At 37.4% G+C, this 12467-nt stretch overlaps 1 protein-coding gene across 1 annotated transcript in view; it reads right to left on the reverse strand.

The window, feature by feature from the left end:
- Positions 1-969: 969 nt before the first annotated feature.
- The window catches only part of LOC145672029 (protein C-mannosyl-transferase DPY19L1-like), a 46994-nt gene continuing 35496 nt past the window's right edge, over positions 970-12467 (reverse strand). The window contains exons 11-13 of the mRNA XM_081741223.1: positions 10866-11028; positions 6698-6823; positions 970-2786 (exon numbers count right to left, since the gene is read on the reverse strand). Coding sequence (XP_081597349.1) covers positions 2594-2786; positions 6698-6823; positions 10866-11028 — 482 coding nt within the window. The 3' untranslated portion in view covers positions 970-2593. The remainder of the gene's footprint in view (positions 2787-6697; positions 6824-10865; positions 11029-12467) is intronic.

The raw sequence follows: 12467 nt of genomic DNA on the forward strand, positions 1-12467 counted from the left end.
AAGTTGGTTTAATTCTCCAATGTCACGACACTAGGGAACACCTTTTGTCCAGTTAACTTCGAGTTTGGTCGTACTGTTAGAGTGCGTATAGTAGGACTACTAGAGATCAGGTGGTCTTTCCACGTAACAGACGCGACGTGCTAGTGATCCATCGATGCTGTATACGATGGGATGTAAAAGGTTCTCCAGCAGATGTTAACATTCCAGTGTTTGCACAACTACCACGAAATGCCGGGACAGAAGGATCTTCGGGTTACTGTAACTGACAAAATGGGGACCAACAGTTCAGTTTGAATTATCGAGGCCGATAGGAATTTTAAACAATCGATCGTTGAAGGTAGGTCCATTTTCCCGAGTTCCTATCGCACGATTATCCCTTACTTCTTCTCATCGCTAACAACGTCTTGGGTGGTGTCGAAAGAGACTGCAGTGGTTAACCCAATGGAGAGTCGTTTCTATCTTGCACACAGTGGCCGTGTATATATCCATAGACAGAAAAGAGCTGGAAAATCAATACACTTACTACATAGGATCCACAGCTGGTACTCTGGTATAAAGACAAGCTACATATCCCTTCACCTCTGATCTTCACTCAGAGAAGTATGACCAGTGCGATATACATTCAGGATGTCGTCAATCATATCTTCCGGCCTTATCAAGACTTCACGGCACCCCATATTTGAGCAAGATAGTGTCAATTTCCATACTGCTACAAAACTGCTCTACTCGGTATAAACCTACCTTGGTCTGTTAGGTCTCGAACATGATTGGCAGCCGAGCTCTGGCTAAGCTACACAACTACTTTTATCATGGCATCATTACCACCTATAGCTACCTTCTAATGTACCAACTTCTGGCCTATTGGGTGCCCTCAAATATATTTCCATTAGTGTATTTACTTAAAAACTTGTCACTGTGAAATGATAATATTTTCAAAGGATTGTGTGAAAATAATGCATAAGCAAATACAAAAATAAACAATAAAATTTTATTTATATAAAAATGTCAAGTGACACAAATGATATGACAGGTGTATAAATACATGAGCAGATGATAAATAAATACATATATATACACTGGGTGCCCCATATAAAATGCAATCCGCTGACTGAAGTTACCGAAAAAATTAATTATTTACACACAATATCTCTCTGTAGCTGAGCTGATTCATCCAACATATAGTATGACTCTCAACACAGCAGACTCGTTCCGATAGTTTATTATTATTATTATTATTATTATTATTATTATTATTATTATTATTATTATTATCATAAAGCCAATATTAATATCGTCTGTGTATTAAGATTTTTCCTTCTGTTATTATCCCTCCACAAAATAAAAATTTGTTTTCACCCATAAAACATAGCTCAGTAGGGGATCTGTGTTTCCTATAAGTATTCAGAAAGTTGATTTCGTAATACTTCAATATGCGATTATTGAAAAAAAATTGATACCGTATTTAACTAATTGTAAGATGACTTTTTTTCCTTCGGTTCAAAAAACGTCCTTCTGCTTATAATAGGTGTCGTTAACACGTCCGGTAAATAGGAGACACTGTTTATCAGTGCATTAGAAAAAGTCCCGAAAAATGACGCCTGAAGCTGCCAAGTTTTCCGCCATCGTAGTCGAGAGAGGCGGTTCAAAAGACAGTTAAAGCAAAACGGATTTGGCTGGTGTGTGACTACTGACTGTATTACTAGGGAGAAAAGAATGCTGACACCTACGGGACGTGTGAAGCAGAGTAGTCTATCGCAAGTGTTTATATGGACTGACAATGCGTGAAGAGTATTTCAAAAGAAATCATCGGGCGAAACCTAACCTAACCTAACATTCCACAATTATGCCTTGGAGGATAAGGGAGGTGATGATAATGAACGAAATGGTGGAATGAAGAAAGTGGGAGGAAACGGAAGAACCCTGAGAAAACCAGCACATACGGTGTTTGTCCATTACAAAACCCACTTGGAACAAGATGGGACCGAATCAAGGACCCAATGCACACGAAATAATCTTCTACCACTGAACCACCGCGGCCTCTTCTAGAACTTATTGTGGAAATAGTACTTATTATTCACCTTTTTCCGTCCGAGCTTAATCTCACATGTTGCATTCCTTTAAAAATACATAACGAAAACTGGATTGCATTTTATATGGGACGCCCTTTGCTTTACAGTACAAAAGAGCTGACTTATATTGGACGAAAATAAAATCTCAGTGCAGGCAGGCATTTTACAGGTAACTCATAAAGGTACAAATTAAAAAGATAAGATGGAGTTTGTCTTTTCTACAAAATCGCATTTCGTAATAATAAATTACTATTCTTTACAAAGTACATCATCTTATCCTCGTCAGTAAAACTCAATTTCGTTAAAAAGGAAAGTTCTAACCCACTTTCCCTCACAAAATTAGGTGAGGGCACAAAACGAGCAAAGTAGGGTAAGGTAGCCAGTTACATTTTCCAGTGTAAACAGATACAAAAATAAAATATCAAAAGACACATAAACTGTGAACTGAAGAACCGTTTTTATCTTCATTGTCACTTTCGGAAGCACAGTTTTGCGTGGCGTGAATCACTTAATCAACTACTGTACTATAATTTATACTCTTTTAAAAATTTAAACTCTACAAAACGTGAATGTAAACGAAGAACAACGTAGACATCGTTATCAAACACTCGTTGGAAGGGCGGAGGACTCTTCAGGAATAGCTGCGGACAAAGGGCTGGCTTGTTTCTATATTCTGGTTCCTCCACATCCCACAGCTCAGTCATACTACAACCTGCCCTGGAAATAAACAAACAACAATAGCTAATCACACAGATACAAATAATTAAATGTTAAATATGGATTGTTTAATAGATTTTTTGTTTTAAGTATAACTCTATATCAGAGACAAAATTATACTGAAACTTAATTTGATGCGAAATTCGAACCACACTCCTCCTAGGACTCCCATACCAGTGGACCAAAAACGTTAACCATTTAGAAAGGGTGAGAGCTACAGCGCTCACCTCTGCTGTGATGGGACTCTGCTTCGATCTCAGGTGATGTGAGTTAGTGGTGGACAACAAACTGTCGCTGGACTTTCTTGGGATTCTCACGTTTTCCCGCACATTCTCAACCAACCATTCTTTGATAATACAGTAGGGTCCCGAAAACTTGGCCTAATGTGGACCTAAGGGTGGCTGAGTTTGTGAAAATGCCGGGTTATCGGGAATGGGGTTAAGAAAGAATAAGTTAAGAATAAGAAAGAATGGGGTTAAGAGAGTGTTTCCTCAGAAAATACAGTACTGTACTTGTATGTATTGGTTACTTAAGAATACAACAGAGAATAAACTGCCCAATTACCTTTAAACAAAGGGAAAGTACGTACTTCATGAAGGCATAGAGCCTTTACTAGACATGAAAATGAAAATTAATCAATATACATTGTACAGTAATTTAGACACACCGTGGAGGAGTGAGAGTATGACGCGAGGGGACAGACGCACGCGGGCAATGGTCTCCACACGGAGATTTTTCGCCTTCCCAGTGTGGCCGAGCTACTAGGACAATTGGGTTATTGAGTGCCAAGTTTTAAGGACTCTGCTATAATTCACAACCATTAATCAGCTGTGTTCTTCAGCCAAAAGATTTAATTACATTTTTCATAATTTAGTCATCAGAGAGCTCTGTACTGTATAGAGTGAGACTGTTGTATAAACCTTGAAAACTACTTTTAGAGCTATAGTCTCGAAGCCTCACCTTCCAAATTCAAACCATCAATTTGATTAAATGATTCACTCGAGTTTATTATCCCTTTTCAGAATGAAGGCTAAATAAAACGAGACCTACTTGGCTGGTTTATGTGGGATTAAAACTATTTTCAGGGAGTGTTGCCAGATCTGAAGATTAAAAAGTAGCGAAATTATGCTCCAAAAGTAGCGGATTTGAACTACGTGTAGTTCAAACATAAAACTGTCAGACATTTGGATTGGCAATGGTCAGGCAGCGACCGCTGTTTCGGCCTGTTGACGCTGGAATGTTAAGGCAAACTCCATACTACATCAGTCGCAGTAGAACTGAAGTTTACAATGAACTGGGCAGGCGGTTCGGTTCGGTAACATAAAATATACCGGCACTTAGGTATATAAACTGGGTGACTTTGATTTTCAAGGAGACATGTTTGCCTAAGTCAGTTTTGTAGATTCTGAAATATACTTTACAACGTTTCAGTATGTCTAATCATTGTTATTCCTCACTTCTTTAATTCAGTTCCTAAATTCTTTATCTAGGAGCCCTGAATTTTCGGAGATTTAGTGTAGCTCCACTTACGGATTATGTGAACACGGACAATACAGTAATACAGATAAATTTGCGATGTTCGTGTTTACATAGCTCTCCACAACTATTAGACCCACGTATTAACTGAGATACCAATACGGGCAGTGATACTGCAACAGCGCAAACTTAACAGAAGCCTATTATTGTCAGATCTGGAGATTAAACAGTATAACAACAAGAATTGAACTACTATTGAATATGTTAGTTTTAGTAAAACTATTGTTTATTGTGAATAGAATACTTGACAAAGAAAAGTTTCATTTTGTTATATAAAACTAATAATTCGTGATTTCATATATAAAAATAAAAAAGTAGCCAATTCTTAACAGTTATAGCCTGCATATAATTAAAAGTAGCGTGTTGCCCTATTGGAAATTTTGGTAGGGACGGCACTTAAAAATCGCCCAATCTGGCAGCACTGCCCATATATTTATATTGAAGGTAAGTACTCTTATGAGAGATTAAACACGTCACTACACGTACAGAAAGCATGGATGTTCAACTCAGTGGTACAGCGCTCACTTCTTGCACGAGGGGTCCCTGGTTCGATCTCAGCTCCCACCAAATGGGCTTTGTTGTGGACGAACACTATGTGCGTGAGTTTTCTCGGAATTTTCCGTTTCCTCCCAGTCTCGCCATTCCAGAGTTATAATTCATCCCACCATCACCGTCTGCCTTAGCCTCGGCGAACAGGCGAACATCTGGGACTTTAAGCTTTAAACGCCCATTCACGCAACTCCTGCGTCAAGGCTTTAAACCTCAATAGCTCAGCCTCTAATTAAGCTAGGAAGGTAATTTTGATATCAATGTAAAATCTTTGAGTTTTACGTCCCACGGTTATGCTGGTAAGGCTACAGGAGACGGTGAAGATGAGAAATGATGGAATGAAGAAAGTGGGAGGAAACGGGGAACCCCGAGAAAACCCACGAGCACGGTATTCGTTCACCACAAAGTCCACACGGCGCGAGCTAGAATCGAACCGGGGATCCCAAGCACCGGAGGTGAAGGCTCTACCACTGAGGCACCGCGCCCCCTCTTTGGTATTAATGTATTCCTCAAGGATGAAGCTTTCTGTCGATATGCAACAGCCCTTCGAAAATTATATACAGGGCGCTTTTAGGGATTTCGTTTTGAATTAAATCTCGCTTTGTATTGTATTGTAGAAATTAGGAAAATTAAAAAACAAAAGCAATCAAATAAATTTTTGAATGAAGTAACATTTCCTACTTGTTCTGATGAGAATTGTAAAAAACAAGAAAAAATAGTAAATATTCTTAGTTTGCGCATATGCGATGAAAATAATTGTTAGAGAGACAAAAGCCATGGTGATTGGAACGAAGGGGTAGATGCCAAATATAGAAGTAGGAGGGGAGAAAACAGAACAGGTGGCTAGTTTTCAATACCTGAGTAGCATTATTACTGATGATTGAAATGTAAACGTGAAATAAAAGCAAAGACAGGAATAGCGAAAGAAGCCTTTAGGAGGAAGAAAATACTATTTTGTGGAACTTTGAATAAAGAATTGAGAAAACTCATAAAACACAGAAAACGAATGAGAATGTGTTAGAAATGGTGGGGAAGGGAAGAACAATTTTAGATATCATTAAGAAGACGAAGATAAACTGGACGGGACATTTGCTATTGAAGGAACTGTATCATGGGAAACGTGCTAGAGGGTATGATGGTAGGAAAAAGAGGGAAGGGGCGAAGGAGACTATAATTAATGAACGATATCAAACCAGAAAAATTGTACGTGAGAACGAAAAGGTTAGCGGAATACCGTGGAGCATGGAAGCTTCTCAGTTGCAGCAAATGACCTACTAATTATGGCAGAATAATCATGATGATGATGAATTTAAACTACTCCAAACATTATCCATTTGTATCCAATGAAAAGTGAATCCAAATCATCGAGTTCGAAATGGTTGCGTTCCTCTCTTACTCTCTTGTTATGGCCTTTCTACCCCTCCATTGCTTCCTCAAACCTCAAACTCACAAATTTTCTTCTATTGCGAAGTGATCACGCAAGAAACCACCGATAACGCTGAATAGGTCATACAACAAATAGGAAATGAAAATCAAATTAAATGTCTAATTTAACGTCGCACATTTATGGACTTTAGGATAAGGCGGGTGATTAATTATGAAAGAATTGGTGGAGTGAGAATATTAAGGACACGGAAAAATTCCGAGAAAACATACAGATATACGACGCTGACCACCACAAACTTACTTGATCTACGATCGAACTAGGAACTACTCGCACTACAAATGAGCGCTCTATCACTGATCCATAATAACATAAGCAAAGGCATGTTTGACTTTCTATGACAAATGTTGTTGTTTCGAATACGTAAAAGTGGGCTACTTACTTGCTTTTCCTAAAGCACCACGACTCCTCTATAACTAAATACTCCACTTTCATTTCGGAAAGAATTTCAAACACTTCTTCTGGAGATTTCCTACTGAACACGGAGTACACTTTCTTCGTTCTTTCCCTGAAAATTAAACAATTAATGAGATACAAAATATCACAACTGAAATCTCTTGCCAAATATTAGAGATCATGTTGTCAACTATGCATATTCATCAAACCTAGTTGTCCGCCTTGAAGTTTTCGGCTTGCTGTATGCTATAGGCTAAAAATCGTATTTAATTAAAAATTCTAATAGTTCATATTTAAGTTTTTAAATTTTATTTTTCTTTATTATTATATTGCGAGCGGTGATAATGATTAGAAATAATGTAAGTAAAATGCTAATAGTCATCGCAAGAAACAAACCTTATCACTAGGAAGTACTTTGGAAGAAAAGGCTGACGATGAGGACAATGTTCTTCGAAAGTAATTCCTAGAGATAAGGTTTGTTTCTTGCGGTGACTATTAGCCTTTTACTTACATTATTTATTTTCCTTTATTTATTTTGTTTTATATCTGAATACCAATTAACTTGGAATTACATGAACATTACTAATCAAATTTAAACATAGTTCACCTGCTACTACTAGTATATTTCATGTAGATTTGTGTTATAAAGTTTGTTAAATACTGCACTGTCCTAAAGCTGACCGGTAACAAGTGTCTGTACTTTGTATACTGCTCACGTTTGCTTAGTTACTAAATTATTATTATTATTATTATTATTATTTAATATGGAATACATACTTGTGGATTTTCTATCAGTAATCAAAACCGTATTCACACTTAAAAGGTCATTGTTTTAATGATAAACAGAAAAGCAAATTTATTCTCAACATTATCACTATCCCTTTTCAAATCAAGGCAGGCAGGGAATTGTTGATTCTTATGAATTCCCAGATTGAGCTGTTTTTGTATTATAAATACATATTGCAAATATCATATTACCATTTTCTCTATATAATCTTATAAGAATCTACAAAATATTATTTAGTGAAATTGTGTTTGATGCTTATTGGTGGGTTTTAACCAACCATAAACTTTTGACAAGTCAGAATTTTAAAGAGGACATGAGCAGCAGGTACAAACTTAAATCACAGTAACCTCACCACTTAATTATGGAATAGGTTGCCCCTAAAATCGCGAATTGTGTTATGACAATATTTAAAATAAGACATTACACTTAAAATGGTGCTGTACAATATAATATTAAATTATTTTCTGCGTACACTATATTAATAACAAAATGTTTTTTACTGAGTATTATAAGGGTGGAAACAAGCCTTAGACTTCAGCTGCTTTTCAGTTAAATGTTATCTTTTAATAATAAAAATCTAAACTGCTCGCAATGTTCATAATAACGCAATACTTCAGATCTCTCTACCTATGGAGCCCATATGGACTGATAATTTAGGACTAGGCTTGACTAATTCTTCTTCCTCATAACGGTTTCTACTATCTCCTCTTGGGTGACAACCCGGTAGCCTGGATCACCTCGTCCAGGTTCACCCACTATTCAATAGCAACCACTGTACCACAGAAGACTACAATTCGCTACAAAACAAAGCACAGTAAACGCTGAAAGCTGATCGGAATTGATGCTCGGAGCTGCGCATATGTACAAATTATTACGAATGTATCCGAAGTTTCGACTCGATTAAGCAGCGGTGGTAGTACTGTTGTTTTGTGTACGAACCACTGCTACATTACAATCGCATCCGTCGCCATATTTTTTAAACATTTGGTCGAAGGTTCTCCCTTAATAGTTTTTTCCTCCCAACCACATTTGCTACATTTGACAAATGCTGTGCGTTGCATGGATGGTTTACTGTATTTTAAATTTTACATAACAGCAAGTGCTCTAGTGTAACCAAACAAACGGCTAGCACTGGTTATTGCCGATGGGGGATACAAGTTTTGGTGTTGATTCAGTGTCACAACACAACTGGAGGCTACTTTAATTAACCAGAAACACAGTCAAATGAGAAAGTGGGAGGAAACGGGAGTACCCCAAGAAAACTTGCGGACACGATGTTATCCACCACAAACTTACTTTGTCAGGGATCGAACCAGGGACCCTACGCACCAGAGCTAAGCGCTCTACCACTGAGCCACTATGCCCCCGAAATAACGATACGAGCACATATTAATCAAATAGACTGTTTAGCCGGCCTGGTCCTTAGTAGATAACGGCTCTCGGAATGTACTGTTTTAGTTCATATTAACTGAAATGGTTGTTCTTCGCACGGGAAGAAATTTTTAAAAAGTATATTTGAATTTTCTTTCTCCCTCTCCCTTAGAATGCGTATTTGAATCGAAATAAAATGATAAACGGTCATCTCTACTCATATGTTTAAAAATTCTTTCAACCGGTGCAGTTGTTATTCTTTGCGAAAAATTTAAATCCTACTTTTTTCCTTAGAATAAGTATTTCAATCAAATTGTAATGATGGAAACCCGGGTGCTAACTATGTTTGAAAATGCATTTTAAACGGTTCAACCTTTTTCTCACTTCGACATTTTATAAATGCAGCGTAAGAAATTAAAGTATTATAGAACTGACCACTTTTCGTGCTTCAAAAGCAGAATTTTCGAAAATGCTGGAACACGTGTTTTCTTATTTCTAATGAGGAGCTTATATTCCACGCTGTATCGTCCTAACTTGACGGGCTACTGAGATACTCTAGTTTTCCATACAATTTGAATTCTCCTTTCCTCATTTAGGACACGCATTTTAATTAAAGCGACATGATAAAAACCCAGTATGAAGTAAGTAATAACTGTACTGAAAAATGCATTTCAAATGGTTCAGTCATCTTTCATTTTTATTTAAAGATAATACCAGTATGTACAAGAGACAATAGAGCGAACAACGGACAGCCAATATATTTCACAACTCTGCTACAACGTTTGGGAAGTTGGATTGTGCTTACAAGACCAAGTCAAAAACTGTCACAAACCTGCTTTGTTCCTCTATGGAAAAATGAATTTTGAGAACACGTAATACAAAAAGATATCTGGAAGTATCCATCAATTCTCAATTTAATTGGTTGGTCGTTCATCGAAGTTTAACGGTCTTTTTCAACACCAAGGATATATATGAAACGTGCATCTACAATTTAAGGAGGGGCGCGATGGCTCAGTGATAGAGCTTCACCTCTGGTGTATAGGGCCCCTGGTTCGATCCTATCTCGCGCCAAGTGAACTTTGTGGTGGACAAACACCGTGTGGGGGGATTTTTGGGGTTTCCCGTTTCTTTCCACTTCCTTCATTCCACCATTTCATTCATTTCTCATCATCGTCTCCTTTAGCCTATCCGGCACACCCGTGGGACGTAAAATTTAAAAGATTTCATTTCTACAATTTAAGGTGGAATCCAAAGCACAGTAATGGGTTCAATTTTTTTAATGCTTTCAGACCAAGAATCGAACCGGAGACCCTGTGCATCAAAGGTGTGCGTACTAGTCAATAGACCAGCGGTAAAGGTAACATCCAATTTAAGTATTTGGAGATGGTGCGGTAGGTGTTCTCTGTAACACTAAAAGAAATGAAATGAAATCTTTAAGTTTTACGTCCCACGGTTATACCAATTATGCTAAAGGAGACGGTGATGATGAGAGATGAGTGAAATGGTGGAATGAAGAAAGTGGGAGGAAACGGGAGAACTCCCACCAGCAAGGTGTTTGTCCACCACAAAGTCCACACGGCACAAGCTGGGATCGAACCAGGGACCCCAAGCATCGGAGGTGAATGCTCTGCCACTGAGCCACCGCGCCCCGTGTAACACTAAAAGAATCTCGAGTAATCTCCTGAGCAAAGGTACATCAGTAACAAGCAAACAAGCGAACAAAATAACCTTGCACACCACTCTTAACTTTGAATCGGATACTATTGAGTCTTCAAGTACGACTTCCTCTAAAATTATCTACAACGCTTCCTCGAAAGCGAATAGTTTTTGTGTTACGTGGTCTCAAAGTTCACTTTCTCGCATATTATCAAACCCAGCGACTAACTTGATTTTTATTTTTTTTGCTCTTTTTTTATGACTAGCATTATTTCTCAAACGCTGTACCAGGAATTAAGAAGCATCCTCTACAATATGTTGCAGACTGAAGATTACCCACCTAACTCCTGCGTCTTCATAATGTGGATGATTGACAATCGGCCTCCGCGTGGATAGCAAGAGATTTGCCATCACTGGCATGGGACCAGCAAACACAGCATTTGGACTTGTTTGGGTCTGAACCCAGACTAGAAGCTCTTCAAAAGGAATATTACTATATTCTCCTGAAACAGAAAACGGTCAAAGAACACCTTAAATAGTTATATCATATATATATTTTTTAGGTACAAAAAATATATTGTATTATTTCTTTGCTCACTTAGAAAAAACTTAAGTAAAAAAAAAAAAAGTTAAAAATTTTAAAATGTTCTGTTACTTGCGTTCATTACCCAATTTAAATTGCGATTCATTTGTGAATTACAAAGTTTTAAGGTTGGAAACACCGAACGGAACTATCTTCTTATGGAGATAACACTAGAAAAAAAGAAATGAAATGATGGAAGAATAAACATGCAATTCAAATCGATTTTACTACTTCTGACAACCGTAAAATTGAAAATTTACCACTTTTTCCCTAAAAGTTTTTAAAGACTCGGCATTATTTCGTATAGGAATGACGATTTTTTGCCGAAATCTTGAAGAAATAATTTCTACAAAGAGGAGATATGGATGACATCGATTTATTATTATAAAAATTGTTAAAAATTGCAAACATACAATAGTCAATACAAAAATTAGATTATATAGGACCAATACTTCATCCGACATTTATAAAGTAAATAATCATTCGTTTTTTATGTACTTAATGAAGATTTTATTATTTCTTAATTTGTAGGAAGCTACTGCATGGATATTCATATATATATATATATATATATATATATATATATATATATATATATATATATATGCACCTGAAGATAGTGACAAATTGCAAGATATGTGGATAACCTAAAGTTGACCTAAATGCTATGCTAATTGTTTTTAAAAGGGTTTACCCAAACTCACATTGTTGTATTTAGTGAAATACATTTATAGATGCAAAAACAAATAATAACTTTATCTTATATATCAATGACGGAAACGAAATAACCGGATATTTAACACACCAAATTCTCTGCACGTGTGGAGCCAATGATACATAGAGAGCGCAAAAGTAGATAGCTTGACAGAGACTCGAACTCGGGGTCTTCGGCGTACTGTGCCGATGCGTTAATCACTACGCTACCCAGTTTGCTTCTCAGAACAGCTACACACCTTCCCACTCAGGGCAGCGTAATGGTTAACGCGTCGGCACGGTACGCCAACGATCCTGAGTTTGACACTTGGTCCAGCCATCCACATTTTTATTCTTTGTGTATTATTGAATTCACACCTACAGAGAATTTGGTGTATTAAAAATCCAGTTTTTCCCCCTTCATTAATATATAATGATAATACAACCGTCAGAGGTGTTTTGAATATAGACACTGGATTCTCCAAGCACAACAGCTAGGTTGTGATACAAGCTATGTGGTCTAGGTAAAGAGCACCGACTTCATGAGTGAGAGGAATACGGCTGTTCTGGGAAACGGACTGGGTAGCACAGTGGTTAACGCATCGGCACGGTACGCCGAAGATTCCGGTCCAGTCATCCACATTTTTCCCTCTTTGTGTATCAATA

This window comes from Thermobia domestica, chromosome 15, assembly GCF_964235325.1.
Source record: "Thermobia domestica chromosome 15, izTheDome1.hap1.1, whole genome shotgun sequence".
Taxonomy (NCBI): domain Eukaryota; kingdom Metazoa; phylum Arthropoda; class Insecta; order Zygentoma; family Lepismatidae; genus Thermobia; species Thermobia domestica.